At 49.5% G+C, this 25,080-nt stretch overlaps 1 protein-coding gene across 2 annotated transcripts in view; it reads left to right on the top strand.

Annotated features, from left to right (window-relative positions):
- Positions 1-25,080, top strand: part of ELK3 (ETS transcription factor ELK3) — an 83,809-nt gene that overhangs the window by 25,812 nt on the left and 32,917 nt on the right. For both annotated transcript variants that reach the window (XM_060195579.1, XM_060195580.1), the window contains exon 2: positions 23,560-23,768. In XM_060195579.1, the coding sequence (XP_060051562.1) occupies positions 23,562-23,768 (207 nt within the window). In that variant the 5' untranslated portion in view covers positions 23,560-23,561. The remainder of the gene's footprint in view (positions 1-23,559; positions 23,769-25,080) is intronic.

The following is a 25,080-nucleotide window of genomic DNA, read 5'->3' on the forward strand; positions in this document are numbered from 1 at the left end:
CCCTGGAGGAATAGGAGAGAGAGAGAGAGACAGAGAGAGAGAGAGACAGAGAGAGAGAGACAGAGAGAGAGAGAGACAGAGAGAGAGAGAGAGAGAGACCAGAGAATCACTCTGGCACTTGAGATGCCCATATTTGAACTCAGAATCCCATGCTTGAGGGTCCCATACTTTATCCATTGTGCCACTTCCAGGCCTGCACAGAATCACTTCTATGTGGTATTCGGGCCCTTGGTGTGCAGGTAGCGTCTTAAGGAACTGTTTGCTAAACTTTGCTCTGTGGACTCCTTATTCCACTGCTAGAATTCAGGGGGAGAACTTGGTCAGTAAAGGGTAGTAGAGGGGAAGAGAAAGCTGAGATTCCTGATAAGTTCAGCAAACCCCATCACTCACATACGAAGAGACCAAATCATGTCGCTGGGGGAGACTGACAGAGAACCTCGGTGTTCTTATCTCCTCTTTCATTCTGACATCCTCTGTCACCTGGAGTTCAGAGCCATGATGGGGTCAGTTTCTTAAGTGCTGTGACAGGTGTCATCTACACACTACCCTCCCTACCACCACCTTAAGTCTTCTGCTGCCATCGTGTAGTGAGTCCCTGACTCCCTCTCAACCCCTCCCCTTACTTCACTTGGACACCAAGACCTAAATTTGCATTTGTAATAACTGGGTAGGGTAGTTCTGGAATGCTAACAACTGCTTTTAATCAAGTATGTTACTTTCATTGCAAAAAAAAAAAAAAGAGCTTTTGTTTCCACTCGGGTCCTAGTCCCAGCAGAAGCACAAAAAGATATTTTATCTTACTTCATTTTTATTAATGATTTAATAATGACTTATCATCTTTCTTTTAAATTTTTTATTATCTATATTTATTTATTGGATAGAGACAACCAGAAATCGAGAGAGAAGGGGGAGATAGAGAGGGAGAGAGACGCCTGCAGCCCTGCGTCACCACTCATGAAGCTTTTCCCCTGCAGGTGGGGTCCAGGGGCTCGAACCTGGGTCCTTGCCCATTGTAACGTGTGCTCAACCAAGTACACCACCCAGAAAGATATTTTATTAGACTTTTCTGTCAGCAGTAGGAAGTCACCACAAAGTGTACAGAACATCCATCAGCTGAAAAGTCTGTAAATATAGTTGGAACGTGGATTCATTCAGCTGGAGATCCCTCCTCCTGTTTGTGAAAGAAGTGTTGGACTCATACTGCATGAAATGGTCATTACTTGCAAAACTGGATTTTTTTAAAGCTCCTATTTCATTTTGACTAATACAACAAATGCGATTTGTAACCTCCAAGAAAGCCTAGCAGATGAACCAAAATCTCTTAAAAAGAAAAAAATACAAGGCCGTCAGAAGATGTCCAGGAAATCCAGGAACAGGACCCAGCTATGCTGGACTCCAAAGCTTGGAGCTGCTGTTGTCAGCTGGGAGGGAGCACAGCTCTCTGCTGTGATTCCAATCAGAGTCGAACCACAAGCACGGCAGCCTCCCTCAACCTCTGCCACATCCTTTGCTCTCTTTTTCTCTCTTTCTTCTTCTTCTAACCTAATACTCATTGGTCTTTAGGGGAAGTAACAACTGAAGCCTTGGCGAAGAAACCCCTAAATACAGCAGATGCTGCAGGAAGAGGACAAAGATGACCAGAGACAGGGTCACTCACTGTGATCTAATACGGTTCAGATACTCACTTTGAATCATTGTTGGAAGAGTAAGTCAAGTGACAAGCTGTATGGGGCATTTCAAAAGAGACCAGATTGGGTCAGGGGATGGCAGATTCTTGAACGGGAACTAAGGCTGGGAGGAGGCTCTGGAGTTTGTGTGTGTTGCTTGATACTGGCACCGCCGCTGACCACTCCCCTTCAGACGGCTTTGGTCGCCTGGTGGAGGTGTCTGCACAATATCATAGTGACGCATGAGTGCCCCTTGGTGGCAGTGGTCAGGGGTGGACGTGCTAAGACAAGAGCACTGCTCTCCCATTCCTGACATTCTATCAAGTTTTGTTGTGTTTTTTTTTTTTTTTAGTTATTTAATATTGATTTACAAAATTAAACGTCAACAAGGGTATAATTCCATACTGTTCCCACCACCAGAGTTTTGAATGCCCAGCCCCTCTGTTGGAAGCTACAGCAGCTCCTTAAGATCACACATATGAGTTGACTATTACTTCTACGATTGTCTGTACATATTTGCATATGAATGCCCTTTCCTTTTTTTTTTTTCTTTTTAAAGGTCTGCTCTTCCTTTCCAAGCTACACACGATCCTATTACTGCATCCAAATGTCCCTCTCTTTTCCCTTTTCTCTCTCCAGGTTAGAGCCCTCTTATCCTCTTCCTCCTATCATTGTTTCCCTACTGGGAGGATGGATCAAAATTATTTTGGGGGGGAGCAGAAGGTGGGAGGTCTGGCTTCTGTTATCGCTTCTCCACTGGACATGGGCGTTGGCAGGTGGATCCACAGCCCCCAGCCTGTTTCTGTCTGTCCCTAGTGGGGCAGGGCTCTGGGGAGGGGGGGGTTCCGGGACACATGGGTGAGGGCGTCTGCCCAGGGAAGTCAGGATGGCGTCATGGTCACATTTGCAACTCAGTGGACAGGGCTGCAGCTGTCTCAGTTGTAGTTAGTTGATTTGGTAAAAGGCGAAAGATTTATGCGATCTGAAGAGAAACCAGAGTATAGTTAGTTGATTTGGTAAGGTCTATAGTTGTAGTTCTGTTTCCTGTTACTCTGTGTCACGTCTCCCAGAGGTCTCCTTGTCTTTGTTTTTATGTGTTGCTGGGGACTGAACCAGGATCTCATACATTCAGGCATATGCTTGACTTCTGAGCCACTGAGGGCAGTTTTAACATTCAGTCATTTAACGGATTTAAGGGTTGTTTTTAAAGTAGGTGTTAAGCATACGTCACTGGGAGCTGACTGATTTGAAATCATCCCCGGCAGTTCTTACAACAGTTATCTTAGCAATAACTGTACTTACTGGAAGCACCAAGCTAGATTAAACATAACCCAATGACTGCAGTTGGCCTACACACCAGGCTTGGTTTCGGTAGATGTTGGGCAAAAAACAAGAGGCCTTGTGCTTGCCATTTGAACTGAAAGCCATTTGGTTTTTTTCTTCATGTCATTTAAACATAGGAGACATTGCACGTGACACCAGAATTATCTGTAGCTAGATTTGATTTCCACTTGCAGAGTGTGAGAGAAACATAGGCTCATGGAGAGAGTGACTGCTAGAGCCTTCCTGACCCCAGCTCCAGCAAACATGCCCTACAGGTGTCTATCATGTGAGGAGGTGATATTTTGAAGCCTACAGAGTCCATGATTGTTATAGATCCCCTTCAAAGTGAATTTATTATCGTATCAAGTTTGTATCTTGAACCTGTGTGACAGGGTCTTGCTAGTAAGAGCACTGAGGAAAAGTGGTGGCATTAAAGTGGCCGTAGAGGGGGCTGGGCGGTGGTGCAGCGGGTTAAGCGCACATAGTATAAAGCGCAAGGACCGGCGTAAGGATCCCGGTTCGAGCCCCCGGGCTCCCCACATGCAGGGGAGTCGCTTCACAGGTGGTGAAGCAGATCTGCAGGTGTCTCTTTCTCTCTCCCTATCTTCCCCATTTCTCTTGATTTCTCTCTGTCTTATCCAATTAAAAAAATAGAAAAAATAGCCTTCAGGACTAGTGGATTCGTAGTGCCGGCACCGAACTCCAGGGATAACACTGGAGGCAAAAAAATTAAAAATAAAGAAAAAAATAATAAAGTGGCCATAGAATCTAGAAGGCCAATTCCCTGTTTGGGTCACTACCTCATAAGTTAGCTGTGTGTACTGCTTTAAAATACATATTTATTTTAATGAGAGAAAGAGAGTTACTGGGTGGAGGGTAGATAGCATAATGGTTATGCAAACAGACTCTCATGCCTGAGGCTCCAAAGTCCCAGGTTCAATCCCCCACACCACCATAAACCAGCACTGAACAGTGCGCTAGTTAAAAAATAAAAAATATTTTAAAAAGAAAGAGAGTTACTAAAGATGGTGGTGCTGGGTACTGAACCTAGGACCTCAGAGCCTCAGGCATGAAAGTCTTGGAGAACCTCTAGCTGCCTTCCCAGCTCTGCTCTGTGTACTTTTAAACGTCTCTAAAGAAGAGATCACAAGTAGCAGTAATTATTATTATTATTATTATTTTTTTGGTAAGAACATTGCATATAGGGGGACCCAAAGATGAGCTGATGTCTGCTGTCCTCCATGTAACTCTTGACATAGCCGGAAACCAACACACTTTGGTCAATATTAAATATCAGAAAAAAAAAAAGCCTATAAAATGTTGGCCAAATATCAGCCGTTGAAATCTGCGGTGTATTAGGACCGGGGAGGTACTCGGTGTGAGAGAACAGGCCTTGTGTGCCTGCCATTCCAGAGGCCCTAGGTTCAGTCCCTGCCACTTCTTTGTGCCAGAACTTAGTGGCACTGTCATCTCTGTCATGACCACCAGCAGCAAGCGAGCACACGGGCCGAGTCCTGGCTGTTAGCGCTGTCCTAGAAGCAGAGTCGAGACCAGCTCAGCAGTGCTTGTTCCCAGACATGGCGTGTTAGAGACATGACAGGTGCTTAGCAGGAGAGAGAGACCGCATGCCCAGGACTGCTGATGTTGGGGCCAGTTCTCAGTGACCTAACCACGCAGAAATGAAGGGGGGCAATGGGAGGCTTTTCCAAAGCCTATAGAAAAGACAAGCACATCCCCACCCCCAATATATTGGGGGAAACAGCGGCATCTCTTCTCCCTGAGACCACCGCCAGGCTTGCCTCTTGCAGGCCGGCTGGATAGAGGGCAAGGGCTCCCGTGCTCCACCCTGCACCCCACAGTGACGGCTCTGGGGCCGAGAGCTTGCTCTGCATTAGGACATAGGACTTGCATACCCGAGGGCCCAGCTGCCATTTCTTTTTTTTTTTTTAATATTTTATTTAATTTATTTATTCCCTTTTGTTGCCCTAGTTGTTTTATTGTTGTAGTTATTACTGATGTCGCCATTGTTGGATAGGACAGAGAGAAATGGAGAGAGGAGGGGAAGACAGAGAGGGGGAGAGAAAGACAGACACCTGCAGACCTGCTTCACCGCCTGTGAAGCGACTCCCCTGCAGGTGGGGAGCCGGGGGCTCGAACCGGGATCCTTATGCCGGTCCTTGTGCTTTGCGCCACCTGCGCTTAACCCGCTGCGCTACAGCCCGACTTCCCCAGCTGCCATTTCTAGCACCACACACCAGAGAGCTGTGTGGTGCTCTGTCCCTCCCTCCCACTGATAAAGTATATATATATTGTCCTCCTGAGCGAGAAGCTAGCTGTTGACGGTGAAGGGAGAAGGGAGACGTGTTCAGGCTTCTGAGGCCTGTGGCGATTGTGGTGGGACAGGGAGAAGGAAGCAGACCTCACTCACTGTGAGGGGTTCAGGGAAAGCAGGGGGGAGAGTGAGGGGAGGAAAAGGCTCCCAAACCTTCCCCGAGGTGACACTTAAGCCTGAACTCCTGGCCAGATGTTGGAGATGGCTCAGGGCCCTGGCCCAATGCACAGATGTTTACCGCTGGGTCAGGAAGTCCCCCTCGCCACAGCCCATCTGAGACAGATGGCAAGCAACTGTGCAGGTTTCCTGGCCCCCAGGCTCCCATGGGGCTTCCTCTGAGAGGAAGAGACATTGTCACAGCCCACACCTGACCCACCCAGGACTCCTCCCTCTCCTGAGCTGGCCCAGGCTCCGGACTCTGGTGTCAGCTGGTGCATGTGTGCATGTGTCACAGGGGTTTGGTGGACACGGAGGTGACTGCCTTGTACGGGGGCGATGGCCTGAGTACAGGAGCATCACTGCTCAGTAGCATATGCCAGGCAGTGGCCAACTGAGCACAATCATTGCCGTAAGACCCTGGTTCAAGCCCCTGCTCCCCACCTGCAAGGGGGAAGTCTCACAAGCAGTGAAGCAGGGCTTCAGGTGTCCGTCTCTCTTCTCGTTTAAAGTTTTTATTATCTTTATTTATTTATTGGCTAGAGATAGTCAAATATCAAGAGGGAAGGGGGAGAGAGAGAGAGAGAGAGAGAGAGAGAGACCTGCAGCCCTGCTTCACCACTTGCAAAGCTTTCCCCCTTCAGGTGGGGACTGGAGGCTTGAACCTGGGTCCTTGTGTATTGTAACTTGTGTGCTCAACTAGGTGTGCAGCACTCAGCCCCTGTCTTGCTTCTTCTCTGTCTCCCCCCCTCAATTTCTCTATCCTATTAAAAATAAATAAATAACTTAAAGCAACAAAGATCAGCTTCCAGGTTTTTAACGAGAAGAGCTGAACCATACTTTTCATTTATCATCTTGCTTTTTTTTTTTGTCTGCCGTTTCCACTGGGTGGTGCTGCAGGAATTCCTACCTTTTGCCTTGGATCTACCCTTCCCAGAAAGACGCCTCTGTAACATAATAGGAGGAAGTCCTGATTTAGAAAGATTTTACAGCTTCCACACAATAGCAGAGCTTGGAGGATGCTCTGGCAGGAAATGTCTTAGTTTCTGGATGTGGAAAAACCACCCTCATGTGTCATGTGAACGGGCTCCCACTGCATTGGGTATATGCTTTTGGCCTTCCCCAGCTTAGCAGGTAGTTTCATCTGAATGCTTATGGTTTTGTCTTGGTGGTATGTAAAATTTTTCAGTTTTTGATTCATACAAGACTTAAAGTATGTAAGTAAACAGCTTTGTTTGTTTGTTTTGTTTTGGCCTTCAGGGATATCGTGGGGGTTCAGTGCCTGCACTGCGAATCCACTGCTCCTGGACGACATTTTTCCCATTTTTTTTTGGATAGAGCAGAGAGAAATCGAGAGAGGAGGAGAAAGACAGAGAAAGGGAGAGAAAGATAGACATTTGCAGACCTGCTTCACCACTTGTTTGTGAAGCGACCCCCATGCAGGTGGAGAGCTGGGGGCTCGAACCAGGATCCTTGCACGGGTCCATGCGCTTTACACTATGTGTGCTTAACCCGGTGTGCCACCGCCCAGCCCCCAGAATCCCTTGAATCATAGTCTTTTCACCTGGGAGCATTCACACCAGTTTCCTGGATGCAGAGGTTGACACAGAGACGGATATTCCCTTTCTGAGACAGTTGTGATGAAAATCCACATATTCTGACTTCCAACCTTTCCCTTGATGCACAGGGTCGATTTTTATCATAACAATAGGACAGAAACTTAGGGAAAGGATTTTCCGCTCAAAGACCTGTGAAATTGAAGAACTGATACCCACCGGGAACTGGGAAGCTCGTGCACTTGAAGCAAAGTTTTAAATCGAGTTAGAAAGATTTTTTTTTTATTTCACTTAATTTATTATTGGATAGAGACAGAGAAATTGAGAGGGAAGGGGGAGTGAGAGAGGGAGAGAGACAGAGAGACACCTGCAGTCCTGATTCACCACTTGCAAAGCTTTCCCCCTGCACATGGGGACCGGGGGTTTGAACCTGGGGTCCTTGCACACTGTAGTGTGAGCGCTTAACCAGATGTGCCATCGCCTGGCCCCTAGAAAGATCTTAAGTAAGCATTTCTGGATATATATCTATTTTTTTCCATGTGCATGTCATTCTCCATGAAACCCCAAGTGGTGTTTTCTTAGAACCTGAAGCAGGGCTTCCCCCAAGGTGTGTGTTTTTAGAGGGAAAAGACCGGCTGGGGGGCTAGGTGTCACGCCGGGTGCTGTCCTGCGGCTTAACTGTGTGTGTGTGTGTGTGTGTGTGTGTGTGTGTGTGTGTGCCTGTGCGGATATTTCTCAGTATATACTTGAGGTTGGCTTGGTGAGATCCTTGGTGTTTGACTGTGTTTTGAGTCACACTGCATCAGATTGATCTATTTCAACCTCTTCATTGGCGACATGATTGAGAGATTTAATTTGAGCCAATGTCACGATGAGGGATCTTATAGTGAGGTAAGAGTGCAGCCAGTGTTCATGTTATCTATCAAAACCTTGCAACTTTACGTGCATCAGGCGGGCGGCCTGGGGCCACGAGAAGTGATACTGAGCTGTAAGAATCTCTGCCGTGTACATTTTTAAAATTACTTATTTATTTTTTTGCCTCCAAGGTTATTGCTGGGGCTCAGTGCCTGCACACGAATTCACTGCTCCTGGAGGCCATCTTTTTTCCATTGTTGTTGCTGTTGTTGTTACTGCTGCTATTTTTGTTATTGTTATTGTTATTGTTATTGGATAGGACCGAGGGAAATCGAGAAAGGAGGGGAAGACAGAAATGGGGAGAGAAAGGCAGACACTTGCAGACTTGCTTCATCACTTGTGAAGCTTGCCTCCTGGTGGGGAGCCGGGGACTCGAACCGGGATCCTTGCGCAGGTCCTTGCACTTCGCACTACGTATGCCTAACCCGCTGTGCTACCGTCCAGCTCTCTGCTGTGTACAATCTAATGAAACAGTTTTTATTTCACTGGAGACTTATTGGTAGCTGTGTCACATCTAATGAATCTTTTTTTTTCCTGGTCACAAATTTTTGATTCGAATGATCATTGTTAGAACCTGTTTAGTATTTTTTTTCTCATGTTGAAATCATTGGATTACTCACTCTGGGGAGGAAAAAACACGTCTCCCTGCGTTTCCCTGGGCAGTAAGCAGAGCCGTGTTCCTTGAGAAAGCAGAGCTTGGCCATCCGTCCGTCGTGAGGAGGGTTAACCAGAACTGACACACAGACACAGTGCAACCAGAGCTACAATTACAAAGTGGGACACATGTGGGAGGCCATGTTTCCTGTGGCTCATTTTCCAGTTTCCTGCCTGCAACCTGCAGGCAGGAAACTGAGGGTGAACCAAGTCTGAGAGCTCAGGAGGGACGTGCTGCCGGCGAGGGCTGGGCTGGGCTGGCCTGGGCTGAGCAGGAACAGCACAGCCCAGGCAACAAAGACAACTGAGGAAAGTGAACCTTTGCGGGGTGGGGTTGGGGGCTGAACGGTTGCATCCAGAGATGTCTGGGAACGAACAGCCATCTGTTGAAAGGAAAACCGTGGTTGGCAGAGCCTCCCTTCCCAGTCAGGCCGTGTGGAGGGCCTGGGGGTTGGGCCAGGTTGCAGAGACAGCTCTGTTCATCTTGCAAGACGTGTGGTCTGTTTTTTGCCCATACAGTGTGTTACCTGGAAAAGTTGTCACTTAGGTGCCTGGGACTTCTCAGTCTGTCCCCTGGGCCTGTTGATATATGAGCGAGGTGGGTGTGGTTAACCCAGCGCCGAGAAGGCTGGGTGACCAGTTGGCCGCTTTGATCTGGCAGCCTTCTGTTCTCTAGCTGCCTAATAGAGTCCCGTCTGACGTTTCTCAAAGAAGAAAGCGTATGGAGAGACATGTATCCTGGAGACGAGAGACCACACATCCTATTTGCCTGGCTCCCTTCTGCAGTGGGGTGGGGGGGGCAGGGATTGGGGCAGGTAGAGACGCTGGATAAGGAAGATGAAGGGCTGGCGGTTAACTCACCCTGGACAGCCTGTCCTCACCGCGTGTGGTGATCTGGGTTTGAATCCTGGTACCATGTGGGAGTGCCATGCAGTGTACACGGGAAACTCGCTGGATGGTAGAGAGGTGCAGTGACATCTCTTCTTTCTCTCTTCCTCTTCCCTCCACCTTCCACCTGATATAAAAATATTTTTTTAAAAAACTAGCTTGCGCACCGTAATCATGCAAAAAAAGTGATCGTATACCTGGGCTCTTGAGTGCAGCAGAGAAGTCTCTGAGGTCAGGTGTTACAAGCCTTACACCTTTAGGGTAAAGAGATCCAGAGAGAAGGGGGCCAGGTGGTGGCGCACCTGGTTGAGCGCACGTGCTACAGTGCTCAGGGCCTGGGTTCAAGCCCCCCCCCCCCCCCCCCCGGTTCCCACCTTCAGGGGAAAAGATTTGTGAGTGGTAAAGCAATGTTGCAAATGTCTCTCTGTCTCTCTCTCTCTTTATTTTCCGTTTCCCTATCAATTTGATTTCTGGCTGCCTCTATCCAATCATAAGTAAAGATCATTAAAAAAAGAAAAATAGATGCAGAGAGAGAGAGAGAGAGAGAGAGAGAGAAAAGTTCACTACACACCTTTTCAATAAATGCCTCTGTTGTTGCTTGTTGAGGGCTGTGTCGCAGTGGCCGGCTGCCACGGCTGAACTATACCTGCCAGTAGCAGATAGCTGTGTTTGGGGCAGCCCTGCTGAAGGGCTCAGGTGGGGCAGGGAGGAGGACAACACATAGGCCTTGCTGGTGTTGAGTAGGCAAGGATGACTGACTGCATACACAGAGCTGCTCCTTTGAGGAGAAGAGCTGTGTTCTGCTGCGAACATGTTATTTATTCATTTTAATTCCTTTTTTGGGGGGGTGGGGAACAGAGACAGGACCTCACACAGGATTACTTTTTCATTCCGACTGACGGAGAGACACCACAGCACCAGAGCTTCCCTCAGTGCCATGGCGTCTTCCACACGGTGTCAGGGCTCAAACCTAGGCTGTGCATCTGGCAAGGCACCCGCCCTCCTCAGGGAGCCGTGTCACTGAACCTACTTCTGCTATTTACCCTGTGAATCAGCCATCACTTCTCCAGGTCCAGGAAGGCCAAGCTCAGGACCAGGAATATTCGGGAGTTTGGTGGATGTTGTCAAGCTAGCGATCCAAGAGGAACGTGTGAGGCAGCGAAGGCTGGGAGCAGCCCTCTCTCATCCTGGCCTGCAACTAGGGATGTGCTGTGGGGGTGAGGGGGGGCCTGGCATGAATATCCAGGTACAGGGGAAGGAGAATGGGGCCCAGAGACCTTGCCCCGCTGGAACTAATGTTGCCATTCTATGACTTTTCCATATAAAAGCCCAAAACGTGGGGCCAGGTGGTAGAGTTCATGTGATAATGCACAAGGCCCCGGGTTCAAGCTTCTGGTCCCCATCGGCAGGAGGGAAGCTTCAGAAGCAGTGAGACAGTGCTGCAGTTGTCTATCCATCCCTTCCCTCTCAATTTCTCTGTCTCTATCTAAATGCAAACGTTTTTAAAAAGAGAAAGCCATGGGGCCAGGTGGTAGCGCACCAGGTTAAGCACACATAGTACAAAGCATGAGGACTGGCGTAAGGATCCAAGTTGGAGCCCCCAGCTCCCCACCTACAGGAGCGTCCCTTCACAGGTGGTGAAGCAGGTCTGCAGGTGTCTGTCTGTCTCTCCCCCTCTCTGTCTTCCCCTCCTCTCTCCATTTCTCTCTGTCCTAACCAACAACAATGGCATCAACAATGATGACAACAACAGTAACAAAAATGGAAAAAAGATGGTTGCCAGGAGCAGTAGATTCATAGTGCAGGCACCTAGCCCCAGTGATAACCCTGGAGAAAAAAAAAATAAAAGAGAGAGTGTATGTGTGTATCCTTTATAAATTTTACTTGGTTAAACGCACGTGGCACAAAGCGCAAGGACCGGCATAAGGATCCTGGTTCAAGCCCCCGACTCCCCACCAGCAGGGGAGTCACTTCACAGGTCTGCAGGTGTCTGTCTTTCTCTCCCCCTCTCTGTCTCCTCCTCCTCTCTCCATTTCTCTCTGTCCTATCCAACAACAACAACATCAGTAATAACTACAACAATAACTACAACAACAATAAGACAACAAAGGCAACAAAAAAGGAAACAAATAAAAAAAAGAAAAAAATTACTTGGGATTTCTGCTAATTTAGTCAGTGACCGCACAGAGCTGCAGAAGAAGAGCAGACCACACGTTGGCTTATGCTGTTAATCCCGTGGTTTCAGTAACAGGCAACTCCCAGATCTTTCTCTTTTCTGAGGAGGGGCAAGTTATTTGAAACATATTGCAGAGTGTTGAAGGTCTATGAGTAAACTGGACGGTACCTGGGTACCTGCTTTCCTCACCCCCCTTCATCTTGCTCTTTAAAAAATGAATAATTTGGGGACTAGGTGATGGTTCACTTGGATAAGCACACCTATAACAGTGCTCAAGGACCCGGGTTCAAGGCCCCAGCCCCCACCTGCAGGAGGAAAAGTTCACGAGTGTTGAAGCAGGGCTGCAGGTGTCTCTCTCTCTCTCTCTTTCCCTCCCTTCTTAGCTTCTCTTTGTCTCTATCTAATAAACAGATAAAGAAACACATGAATTTTTTTTAATGGACAATTTAGGGCCAGGCAGTGGGGCCCTTGGGAATGGCCATTGGGAGGGCTGGACGCACCACACAGGCATTGAGTCTCAGCAATAACCCTGCTGGCAAAAAGAAAGGAAACATTTCTTTTGGTCAGTTTGTGGGTATCCACAAAGCAAACAAGAGCACAAACACTTGCTAACAGGTAACAAGACGATACTTCATAGATTGCCTTTTTTGTTTTTTTACTTTATTTTATTTTATTTTTTTGCCTCCAGGGTTATTTCTGGGGCTCTGTGCCTGCACTATGAATCCACTGCTCCTGGAGGCCATTGTTTCCCCTTTATTGCCCTTGTTGTTTATCAGTGTTGTTGTTCCTATTATTGTTGTCGTCGTTGTTGGATAGGACAGAGAGAAATGGAGAGAGGAGGGGAAGGCAGAGAGGGGGAGAGAAAGACAGACACCTGCAGACCTGCTTCACCGCCTGTGAAGTGACTCCCCTGCAGGTGGGGAGCCGGGGGGCTCGAACCGGGATCCTTCGGCCGGTCCTTGCGCCTTGCGCCACGTGCGCTCAACCCGCTGCGCCACCGCCCGGCTGGCCCCAGATTTCCTTTCTTTTAAATGACATGACTAACGATAGTTCAGATCTTCTGCGAAGGAATGTTAATGACCTTAGCGCCACCTCACAGGAAGAACTGTGAAAGGCTGCAGACTGGGACGTGCTGCCCAGAAGAGGACTGTGCAGACCTGTGTTTCTGGATGAGCGTGACATCACTCTGCCGTGTGCGCGCGCTGCAGATAGCCCAAGATGCTGCTTTCCAGCTGCGGGCTGGGGTGCAGAGTTTGCCCTTCTCTGACAAAATGGCTTCTGCCCTTTCTCTCGGGCGTTGATAGCGTCCTGGGATAGATGCTTAAGCACTTAGCCCTGTATTTCATTTATTTTAATGAGGGAGAAAGAGAGACCAGAGCACTGCTTTTTCGTAGTGAAGGGATTTGAACATGCTACCTCAGAGCCTCGAACGTGAAAGCACTCAGGTTCGAGTCCCCAGTCCCCACCTGCAGGGCAGAAGCTTTACAAGCAGTGAAGCAGGGCTGCAGGTGCCTCTCTGCCTCTCTCCCTCACTTTTTCTTCCCTCTCAATTTCTGCCTCTATTCAAAATAAATAAAACCGAGGGTCTGGGCAGTGACACACCTGGTGAAGCACACATATTACCATGTGCAAGGACCTGGGTTCGCGTCCCTGCTTCCCACCATGGGGGAAAGCTTGCAGGTCTCTCTCTCTCTCTCTCTGTCCCTTCCTCCTTCTCTTTTTATTGTGATGGTTACACAGCTGTAAGGATGTCTTTCCACAGTTTTTTCCCTCCAGGGTTATCGCTGAGGCTCAGTGCCTGCACTATGAATCCTGCTCCTGGAGGACATTTTTTCCCTTTTGTTGCCCTTATTGTTAATCGTTGTTGTGATTATTATTATTGTTACTGATGTCATTGTTGGATAGGACAGAGAGAAATGGAGAGAGGAGGGGAAGACAGAGAGGGGGAGAGAAAGACAGACACCTGCAGACCTGCTTCACCGTCTGGGAAGCGACTCCCCTGCAGGTGGGGAGCCGGGGGCTCAAACCGGGATCCTTACGCCGGTCCCTGCGCTTCGCGCCACGTGCGCTTAACCCGCTGCAATACCGCCCGGCTTCCGTCTTTCCACTTTTTAAAAAAATCATATTTATTTATTATTGGATAGACAGAGAGAAACTGAGAGGGGAGGGAGAGGTAAAGAGGGAGAGAGACAGAGAGACACCTGCAGCCCTGCTCCACCACTCGTGAAGGTCTCCCCTTGCAAGTGGGGACCAGGGCCTTGAACCCAGGTCCTTGCTCACTTAAATGTGTGCATTTTACCAGAAGTGCCACCGCCTGGCCCTCAGGTGTCTTTCTCTCTAGCACTCTCTCCCCTCTTAATTTCTCTGTCCTATCAAATAAAGAAAAAAAAAGGGGGGGGTAATGACTGCTAGGAGTGGTGAATTCACCATGTAGGCGCTGAGCCTTTGTGATAGCCCTGGCATCAATAAATAAATAATAAAAATAATTTTAAAAATAACTGATGTAGGTCCTCAGTAAGGACATCTGTTTTTCCTCGTTCCAGTGGGCCTGGTTCAAGACATGAAAACAGACACTTCCTTCAAGTCCAGCTTTCTTACAGTCACCAGTGTAAGTGCTCCTTTTTTAAATTTTTATTGGATAGGGCAGAGAGAAATTGAGTCTTTTTGCATAACCTTTATGCTATCTCCCTTCCCCCGTCCCGTTTGTTTCTTATAACGGAGTTCCCCCCTTTCCTTATTCTCTTTTCTTTCTGACTAATTGTTTTTCTCACCTTTGGCTGATTTTCAGTCTCTACACCATGGAAACTTGAAGAAGTCAACAACTGTAATTATCCTGCACACCCTCAGCACCCCTCCTCAGTGTAACTTTAAAAATGGAACCAGGGGGGCCAGGTGGTGGCGCACCTAGTTAAGCGCACACATGAGCGCACAAGGACCCAGGTTCAAGCCCCCGGGCCCCACCTGCAGAGGGGAAAGCTTCACAAGCGGTGAAGCAGGGCTGCACATGTCTCTCTGTCTCTCTCCCTCTCTACCTCCCCCTCCCCTCTCAATTTCTCTCTGTCTCTATCCAATAATAAATAACATAATATAAAAAATAAAAGATTTTTAAAAATGAAACCAGGAGCATGCACAGAGAAGTGTTGGGGCTACTCCTAATTGAGAAAAGAGCAAATAAGTGGGTTTTTTTTTTCTTTCCTTTTTTTTTCCCTCTAGACTTCTAAGAATGGCAGCAAAAGCCTCAGGCTTTGCATAAGGATTCTGTGCAGGGAAGGGGGGGAATTAACATCAAATGTCTGGCTCCACCTTGTGGCCAACAGCGGGAATGCCCGCCTCCAAGAAGCAGCCAGCAGGGCCCCTGAAGGTTTGTCCTGCCATGGCCCTGGAAGCAGTAGCCATGCCTGTGAATCGCAGGGTGCAGGCATTGCTGCAACACGGAACCTTGGCCGGGGGCGCAGCCGCTGCAGGAGGCACGATGCACTTAGCAGGAGCTCAGGAGCCCTGCTGAATAGCCTGCTCTCCGGGGAGGCTGCTGGCTGTCTCTGTCTCTGTCTCTGTGCGGGTTTGCAGGCATGTTTCATCCCAGGTCCAGCCTGATGCTGTCTCTGTGCCCATCCCGCCTCTGTGAGGGCACATCCATGTCCTCCTCTCACCCTGTTCACACATCCTTTCACTTCAGAAAGTCATCTCCAACTAGCCTGGTCCAGTCTTAGTGCGTGAGCCGTACATCTGGCAGGAGGAAGCAGGAGCCAGGCTGGCATGTGCTTCACCCCATTTATTAACCTATTTAGTTATTGCCTCTGGGCTTCACCAGGGCTCCTGGCAGCCATTTCCAGGTGGACCTGTTTCACCGCCTGTGAAGCGGCCCCCCCCCCACAAGTAGGGAACCAGGGGCTCGAACCTGGATCCTTGTTCCAGTCCTTGTACTTCGCTCCCTGTGCGCTTAGCACACTGCACTACCACCTGGCCGTTTGTCTGTTTGTTTGTTTGTTTGTTTGTTTTACCAGAGCTCTGCTAAACTCTGGCTTCTCATGGCACTGGGGTTTGAACCTGGAACCGTTAGTGGCACAGGGATTAAGATGGGGTTTTGTTTGTTTGTTTGTTTGTTTGTTTTTCCCAGTGTTGTGCTCAACTCTGGCTTATGGCCTCAATGACTTATAACATGAAGAGATTCCCGTATTTTTTTTAAGTCATCATCATCATCATCTTCATAATAATAAGCATTTAAAGAGCATTTACAGGAGCCAGGTGGTGGTGCACTTGGTTAAGTGCACATGTCACCATGCTTGAGGATCCGGGTTCAAGCCCCCAGTCCCTACCTGCAGGGGGAAGGGAAGACACTTCATGAGCAGTACAGCAGGTCTGCAGTTGTTACTCTCTCTATCTCGCCCAGCCCCTCTCAATTTCCTCTCCAATAAAATGGAAAAACATGACCTCCAGGAGCCGTGGATTCATAGTGCCGGCATCGAGCCCCAGTGATAACCATGGAGGGGGAAAAAACAAAAAAAAAAACCCACTTCCTATGTGTCAGGCAAAGTTAAAATTGATGATTATTAATTTCTCCAGCTCTTTATTTTTTAAACTGACACGAGGGTTACCACAGGGGCCTGGTGCCTGCATGGCGAGTCCACTGCTCTTGGCTGTTGCTTCATTTTTATTGGAAAGGTCGGAGGGAAATCAAGGAGGGAGGCGGATAGGGAGAGAGAGACACTGGCAGCACCATTTCACCTCTCGTGAAGCTTCCCCCGCAGGTGGGGACCAGGAGCTTGAACCCGGGTCCTTGTGTCTACTGATATACGCACTCAACCTGGTGGGCCCCAGCCCAGCCCCACTCCTGCAATTCTTACAGAGGCCCCACAGGGAGAGAGAACTTGATCATCACTAGCTTTCTTTTTCACACGCGACTCCAGAGGTTCAGAGAGGTTAAGTGACTCATCCAGAACCTCACAGCCAGATGGAGCCAGCGCCATGTTTGTGTCCAGATGTCTGTCCCAGCTCTGCTCTTGCTCTGTGGAGTCTTCCAAGTGCCTTTATTCTGTCACCTGCTACCAGTGAGAGTGTAATGTCCCAGCGAGGAGCTGTGCATTGTCTAGACTCTAGGAAAAAAAGAAAAGCCGTCTGGGGGATGTAATTCTGATCTTATTATGGAAGCTATTTCCCAGCCCTGTTAATTACAGGTCACGGTGAGACGGAATCTGCTTATCTGCAGATGAGTTATGACACACGTCTGATGGTGTTCCTTGTCTCCCCCGCCCCCACACACCCCGCCTCTATGTGCACTTTCATCCCTGCCCTCTGATCCATAAACACTTGCCTGCTTTTTGCCCGTGTTATAACAACGCTTGCCTGCTTCCTCCCTTAATTACTCAAACAGAATCTCGACTGTGTCTTCATGATCACACCCATGGGAGAGCTGTGACTGTTTCTATTCTGACGGGCAGTTCTCAGGCCTCTCCATGTGCCTTCCGTGGCCTCCCCTGTGCTGCCCCCGTGCTGGCCTCCAGCCCCTGGCCCCCGGCCCTCACCCCCTGCCTGCTCTGCCTGGGGTAGGGGGGGTTTGCCATAGACTGTTCTTTCAGCTTCTGAGGACAGGGGTCTTGGTCTCTCCTTTACTGACGTGCCTCAGATACACAGATGGTGTCTCGGCACAAAATGGGACCCCTCCCACCACCACCACCACCACCACCACCACCACCACCACCACCACCAAAGAAAGCTCTGTGAAGCATGGACACCTCTTATTCCAAAGAGCCAACAGTGTTAGAGCACTCATGGCCATTTCAATAACCTTTTGGTATTGAATCAGTTTTAATAAAAAACACCTGGTCTGTAACATTAATTAGTAGTTTCAGACAGCGGCAGGGAGGAAAGGTTGTTTTGTTTGTAAATATTTGTCCCTCTATTCATTTATTTATTATTGGACAGACACAGAGACATTTCTCCCAGAGGAGGAGAAATGATAGGGGAAGATGGCCAGAGGGCTCTGAACCCCCATTCCATGATGACCCAAAGCGTCTGTCACGAGAAATGTTGTTTTTATCCCATCACTGAAAGGGAGGTGAATCTGGAGAACACCAGAGGAAGCCAGACACTGTCTCTCTTATCTGAGAAGAGGAGAAATGGAAGGATGGTTGGACGTAGCAATAGCTGTAGGTGTGACTTAGGGAGTGAAGACAGGACTGTAGAAAACATGGGGGAAATATATATATAGTCAGCCCGTAGCAGTGACCTTAGGAGGACTACCACAGTTTCCAGTGGAGGGGATGGGACACAGAACTCTGGTGGTGGGAAGCATATGGAATTATATCTCTGTTGCCTGACAGTTTTGTAAATCAACATTAAATCACTAATACCAAGGAGGTAGTGCACGTTACTCAGATATGACTGACTGTTTAACAGAACCCAGCTATGGCCCTCTGCCAGGCTGTAAAGTACAGGGGTGGGCAGGGAGGGAGCAGGGGGCAGGTGGCAGGTGGCAGGCAGCTGCTTCCCCAGAGGCCTGACAGGGGTCTCTCCACCCCGGGCCTTGTCTTTGGTTGATTTCTGCAGAAATGGGGGAGACACCAAGACTGAACGAAGCTGGTAGGAAACGTCAGTTAGACAAAGTGTCAAAGCTCAGGGGCCTCTCTTCCTGCAAGGAGGGGATGTCTCTAAAGGGGACCTGAACCGTGGACACAGGAAGGTCCAGCTCAGCTCTGTATCAAGAGGGCCGTTACAGGAAGTTTAAAATGTTCCCAAGAAACAAAGAAATTCAGATATTTCCAATTCTTCTTTTTTTTTTTTTTTTGTCTCCAGGGTTATCGCTGGGGCTCAGTGCCAGCACTGTGAATCCACTGCTCCTGGCAGCCATTTTTTCCCCTTTTGTTTTTTTTCTTCTAATTTTTATTAGATAGGACAAAGAGAAATTGAGAGAGCAGGGGGAAATAGTGAGAGGGAGAAAGAAAGACACCTGCAGACCTGCTTTGCCACTTGCGAAGTGTCCCCCTGCAGGGGAGGAGTCAGGGACTCAAACCCCAGTCCTTGCTCATGGCAACCTGTGCACTTAACTGATTGAGCCACTGCTCAACCCTTGGTATCTCCAATTCTTTTTTCAAAAAATATTTTATTTATTTATTTTTCCTTTTGTTGCCCTTGTTTTTTATTGTTGTTGTAGTTATTATTGTGTTGTTATTGATGTTGTCATTGTTATATAGGACAGAGAGAAATGGAGAGAGGAGGGGAAGACAGAGAGGGAGAGAGAAAGACAGACACCTGCAGACCTGCTTCACCGCCTGTGAAGTGACTTCCCTGCAGGTGGGGAGCCGGGGGCTCAAACTGGGACCCTCACGCCGGTCCTTGCGCTTTGCGCCACGTGCACTTAACCCACTGTGCTACCGCCCGACTCCCAATATCTCCAGTTCTTAGGAACATTTTCTCATATATCTGTTGGTCTCCTGGATCTCTTCTGTGGTGAATATTCTGTTCATGCCCTCTTCCCATTTTTGGATGGGGTCATTTGTTTTCTTTTTGTTGCTGAGTTTGGTGAGCTCTTTATATATTTTGGTTATTAGCCCCTTGTGTGTATGGCATGTAAAGATCTTCCCCCATTTTTTTTTTATTGGACAGAGACAGAGAAACTGAGAGGAGGAGAGGAAAATAGAGAGGGAGAGAGACAGAGTCTCCACACCTGTAGCCCTGCTTCACCACTGGCGAAGCTTTCCCCCTGCAGTGGGGACCGGGGGCTTGAAGCTGAGTCCTTGCACACTGTGGTGTGTGCGCTTAACCAAGTGCACCGTGACTTTGCCCGTCTGCTCCATTTCTGTAAGGTGTCTCTTTATTGGGGTGGCGTTTCCTTCTGTATGCAGAACCATTTTAATGGTTATTTATTCAGCACTGGGGAACAAACCCAGGGCCTTACACACGCACAACCCTACTGAGCAGCCATCCTCTCCCAATTTTAAGATCTGTTCATTCATCATGAGGGCCCAGTGTTCTACTGCTCAGCTCTGGGATAAGGTGGTGCTGGGGATTGAACCTACAGCCTTTGAGGCCTTAGGTGAGTGAGTCAGTGCTCTGACAAGCTGCATCTCTCCCTGGCCCTAGGTCATTTATTCTTTATTTACATGTCTCTCCTGCCTCCCATCTAAAAGAGATGCCACAGCACTGCTCCACACTCAGAGCTCCTATGTAGCCTCAGGACTTGAACCCAGACACAGCAGGTGTGTGCTGTACTCCAGGCACTACCTCCTGACCCTCATCCCTCTCCCATTTTTTAGGGGGCCGGGCGGTGGCACAGTGGGTTAAGTGCATGTGACGCCAAGCTCAAGGACTGGCGTAAGGACCCCGGTTCGAACCCCTGGCTCCCCACCTGCAGGGGAATCACTTCACAGGCAGTGAAGCAGGTCTGCAGGTGTCTGTCTTTCTCTCCCCCCTCTGTCTTCCCCTCCTCTCTCCATTTCTCTCTGTCCTATCCAACAATGAATGACACCAACAATAACAATAATAACCACAATAAGGCTACAACAACAAGGACAACAAAAAGGGGGGAAAATGGCCTCCAGGAGCAGTGGATTCATGGTGCAGGCACTGAGCCCCAGCAATAACCCTGGAGGCAAAAAAAAAGAAAAAAAAAGATTTTTAAAAATATTTATTTCCTTTTGGTTGCCCTTGTTTTTTTTTTTATTGTTGTTGTAATTATTATTGTTGTTATGGCTACTGTCATTGTTGGATAGGACAGAGAGAAATGGAGAGAGGAGAGGAAGACAGAGAGGGGGAGAGAAAGACACCTGCAGACCTGCTTCACCGCCTGTGAAGTGACTCCCCTGCAGGTGGAGAGCCAGGGGCTCGAACCAGGATCCTTGCACTTTGCGCCACATGCCTTTAACCTGCTGTGCTACCGCCCGACTTCCCCCCCCCCCATTCTTTAATCACCCCACCCAGAGAGGGTGGAGGGTCCAGAGCTGGCTGCCCACTAGCACCCCAAGTTAGTTCTGCCACGTGTACAAGGGGGCTTGATCAGCTGGGAGGAAGTATCCCTGAGCGTTACCGCCGAGGAGTGCTCAGCTGGGATTCCCCAGTCAGGGTCTGTGCAGTCAGCGGGATGGCCGGCCGCGGGGGATCCCAGGGCAGGAATGGCCACGGGGAGTTTGAGCAGAGCAGTCAGTCTCTCCGCAGTCACAGGAGAGGGGCCCCCGGATCTCCCTGAGCTCTGCGTCACCCTCCTGTGCCCACGGAAATCTGACTGACGTCTGGGTGGGGGGGACGCGAGGGCCAGAGAGGGGACGTGCCCTGCTCCTTGCTGGGCTGCTGCCCAAGGGGCTGCTGGCCTCTGTGGGGCAGCCCTGCGGGTCCTGCCTCCCCTTTACCGTCTGCAATGAAAACGTAACAATAAAACGTAGACCAAGAGTTTCTTAGCCAGCCAGTGAGGAGTCAAGCCAGAGCTGAAGAGGTGACTCAGGACGTGGGTGCCTGGGGCTTCCGGGAACGAGCTTCTGGGACTGCCTCTGCTGAGCAGTGCTGCTTCTCTCTCACTTGGAAAAATGCCATCTTTTAATATATATATATATTAGCAGAGTACTGCACAGCTCTGGCTTACGGTGATGCGGGAGATTGAACCTGGACCCTTGGGGTCTCAGCCATGGAAGTCTTTTGCATAGCCATTATGCTGTTTTCCCATAACACAGAGGTCTTTTTTTGTTTGTTTGTTTAAGTGAGGGTTTGAACCCAGACGTGTTCCTACAGATTTTATTTTACTCTGAGTAGCTCCACTAGTTAAAAAGGTGAGTAAGGGCTGCGGAGGGAAGAGTTGATGCAGAAGGTGAGTTCCTGCCCAAGGCCCTGGAGGGCCCAGGCTGAATCAGCGGTGCTCTGGTTTAGGGGGGAAAAGTGGGGGTCAGGTGGTGGCGCGTCTGGTTGAGCACACACATTACAACGCACAAGGACCCGGGTTCAAGCCCCTGGTCTCCACCTGCAGGGGGAAAGCTTCACGAGGGTGAAGCAGGGCTGCAGGGGTCTCTCTGTCTCCCTCTTCTCTCTCAGTTTCTCTCTGTCTTTATCCAATAATATATATATTTTTTAAATCATGAAGGAGATGCTTTGGAAAGAAAGGAAACAATGTCTTAAGATCAAATAGTATGGGGCCGCAGAGCTGTCCAAGAAGTTCTCCCAGGGTTTCTGGACTTATTTTATTGTTATTATTTTTTATGTACTTATTTATTTTATTTTTGTTGCCCTTGTTGTTTTTATTGTTGTTGTAGTTAATATTGATGTCATCATTGTTGGATAGGACAGAGAGAAATGGAGAGAGGAGGGGAAGACAGAGAGGGGGAGAGAAAGACAGACACCTGCAGACCTGCTTCACTGCCTGTGAAGCGACTCCCCTGCAGGTGGGGAGCCAGGGGCTCGAACTGGGGTCCTTAGTCCCGTCCTTGTGCTTTGTGGACCTGCGCTTAACCCACTGTGGGTACCTGGTAGAGCACACTCCTTATCACATGCAAGAGGCCCTGAGCACAGGGGTTAGAGACAGGAGCCGTAGGGATGGTGGAGCAGTGCTGTGTTCTCTCCGCTCTGCCTCTCTCGATCCTGAAAAGAAAAAATTGGTTTGGAGAAGCTACTCAGAAGCTCCCTGCCCCATGCTGCAGTTAAAAAGTAAAAGCGTGGGGCCCAGGAAGTGATACACTGAGTTGAGAACACACAGGACAGCGCACAAGGACCCAGGCTTGAGCCTCTCTCTGCTCCACGGCAGGGGCAGGGGCGGCTCCACTAGAGGTGGGACTATATTTCAGGCATCTTTCTCTCTCCTGTCTAGCTCCTGTATAAATTTCTCTCTGTCCTACCTAGAGAGAAAGAAAGAAAGAAAGAAAGAGAACAATAAGAAGGCTGCCTGGAGTGGTAGGCTGGTCATGGAGGCACTGAGCCCCAGAGATAACCCTGGTGGCAACAAAAAGTAAATAAATAAGAGTAAGAAGTTAAAAAAAAAAAAAAACACCAGGGGTGGGTGGTGGCACACCCAGTTAAATGCACATAGAACTAAGCGCAAGGGCCTTGCAAGAACTCAGGTTCAAGCCCCCTTCCCCCCACCAGCTCCCCACCTGCAGGGGGAACACTTCACAAGCAGTGAAGCAGGTCTGCAGGTGTCTGTCTTCCTCCCTGTCTGTCTCCCCCTCCTCTCTCAATCCCTCTTTGTCCTGTCCAATAAATTGGGAAAAGGACCGCCAGGAACAGAGGATTCCTAGTGCTCCAGCGATAACTCTGGAGGCAAAAAACCAGAACAGATGCAGCTAGGAGGCATCTGCTGCGGAAGACTGGACTTTAGGTTGGTGGGGGTGGGGTGGCCTCCCTGGGCCGGTGTGCACCTTCCCTGACCACCTGCCCCGACCACCTGCCCCGACCACCTGCCCTGACCACCTGCCCCAACCGCCTGCCCTGACCGCCTGCTCCAACCACCTGCCCCGACCACCTGCCCTCACCCTGCCCTGACCACCTGCCCTGACCGCCTGCCCCGACCGCCTGCCCCGACCGCCTGCCCCGACCGCCTGCCCTGACCACCTGCCCCGACCACCTGCCCTCACCCTGCCCCAACCACCTGCCCCGACCACCTGCCCTCACCCTGCCCTGACCACCTGCCCTGACCGCCTGCCCCGACCGCCTGCCCCAACCACCTGCCCCGACCACCTGCTCTCACCCTGCCCTGACCGCCTGCCCCGACCGCCTGCCCCGACCGCCTGCCCCGACCGCCTGCCCCGACCACCTGCCCTCGCCCTGCCCCGACCACCTGCCCCGACCACCTGCCCTGACCACCTGCCCTGACCACCTGCCCCAACCACCTGCCCTGACCACCTGCCCTGACCACCTGCCCCGACCACCTGCCCTCGCCCTGCCCTGACCGCCTGCCCTGACCCCTCCCTCGCCCTGCAGGCATGGAGAGTGCAATCACGCTGTGGCAGTTCCTGTTGCAGTTGTTGCTGGACCAGAAACATGAGCATCTGATCTGCTGGACCTCCAACGATGGTGAATTCAAGCTCCTCAAAGCAGAAGAAGTGGCCAAGCTGTGGGGACTCCGCAAAAACAAAACAAACATGAACTACGATAAGCTGAGCAGGGCCCTGCGATACTATTACGACAAGGTGAGGGCCATCCCCCTGCCCGGCCGGGGACCGCCACTCTCTGCCGTGGGGGTGGGGCTGGGGGCAGTGAGGGCTGGCAGACTCTGTTTGATTCCATTTGATGTTCTTTTACTTTGCTTTTTAAATTTCTTTTTAAAAATCTATTTGTTATTGCATAGAGAGAGAAATTGAGAAGGGAGGGGAGATAGAGAGGGAAAGAGACAGAGACACCTGCAGCCCTGCTTCACCACTGCTTTCTCCCTGTAAGTGGGGGCCGGGGGCTTGAACCCCTGTCCTCGCACACTGTAATGTGTGTGGACACTTAACTAGGTGCGCCACTGTCTGGCCCCTTTACTTTGTTATTATTATTTTTTTTAGATAAGAAATGCTTTTGGGAATCCCGCCCCCCCCAGCAGCTCCCCTGGTGTTTCTGTGGGTCACATCTGGTTCCTTCTGCATTTTCAACTGTAGTTACTGCGGAACTTGGCTGGAAACAGAAAGGAGATGTAGGGGAGTTCTGGGCACCTCACTCAACTTTTGTTTTGCTGAGAGTGATTCTTAGCATCTAGAAAGTGTGTTGATTCCACCTGGTTTGCAGCTCACACAGACAGTTCTCCCCCAGAGATTGGTAAACTCAGGGGAGTTATTTAAGAGTCTGGTGGGGCCGAGAGAGAGTTCCCTTGCTAGAGTGCACGCCTTACCATGCGAGAAGGTCTGGGGACACCTTGTATGAGATGGAGGGAGAGCCCGCAGACAGTGCTGTGGTATCTCTTCTCTCTCTTTCTGTCTCTCTCTTTGTACCTCTCTTTATCTGAAATAAAAAGAGTGAAAAGGCTGGCCCAAGAGCAATGGAATTGTGGCCTGTCCCGACTAAGAGAGGCAGAGAGAAGAAAGGGCTGGAGCCTCAGCACAGCTATTCTCAGTCTGACACAACAGAACTTAAAATAAATAAAATTTAAAAATACAGGGATGGACATTACTTAGTGCTCAGAGGATCAGTTAGTCAAGAGGACTTAAGAGGATTAGCATCTGTGCATCCAAGGAGAGGCCATCTAAACATCGCCAACACCTACTGAAAGGGCCACAGCAACATAGTAACAGCAACACAGTCACAGGAGGGAACTTCAACACCTCTTGGATGTTAGACCAGAAACTACCAAATACTTAGAGGAAAATATTGGCAGATCTCTTTCCCATTTTAAATCTTAAAGGCATCTTCAGTGAAACAAGTCCAGTTATGAAAAGAAAATAAAATAGAATAGTTGAGTAATAAACACAGAGCAGAACTTGAGCTGGGTCTGAGCTATCGCACCAAAGTAAAGGACTCTGGGGC

The sequence above is a fragment of the Erinaceus europaeus genome, chromosome 7, assembly GCF_950295315.1.
Source record: "Erinaceus europaeus chromosome 7, mEriEur2.1, whole genome shotgun sequence".
In the NCBI taxonomy this organism is placed as follows: domain Eukaryota; kingdom Metazoa; phylum Chordata; class Mammalia; order Eulipotyphla; family Erinaceidae; genus Erinaceus; species Erinaceus europaeus.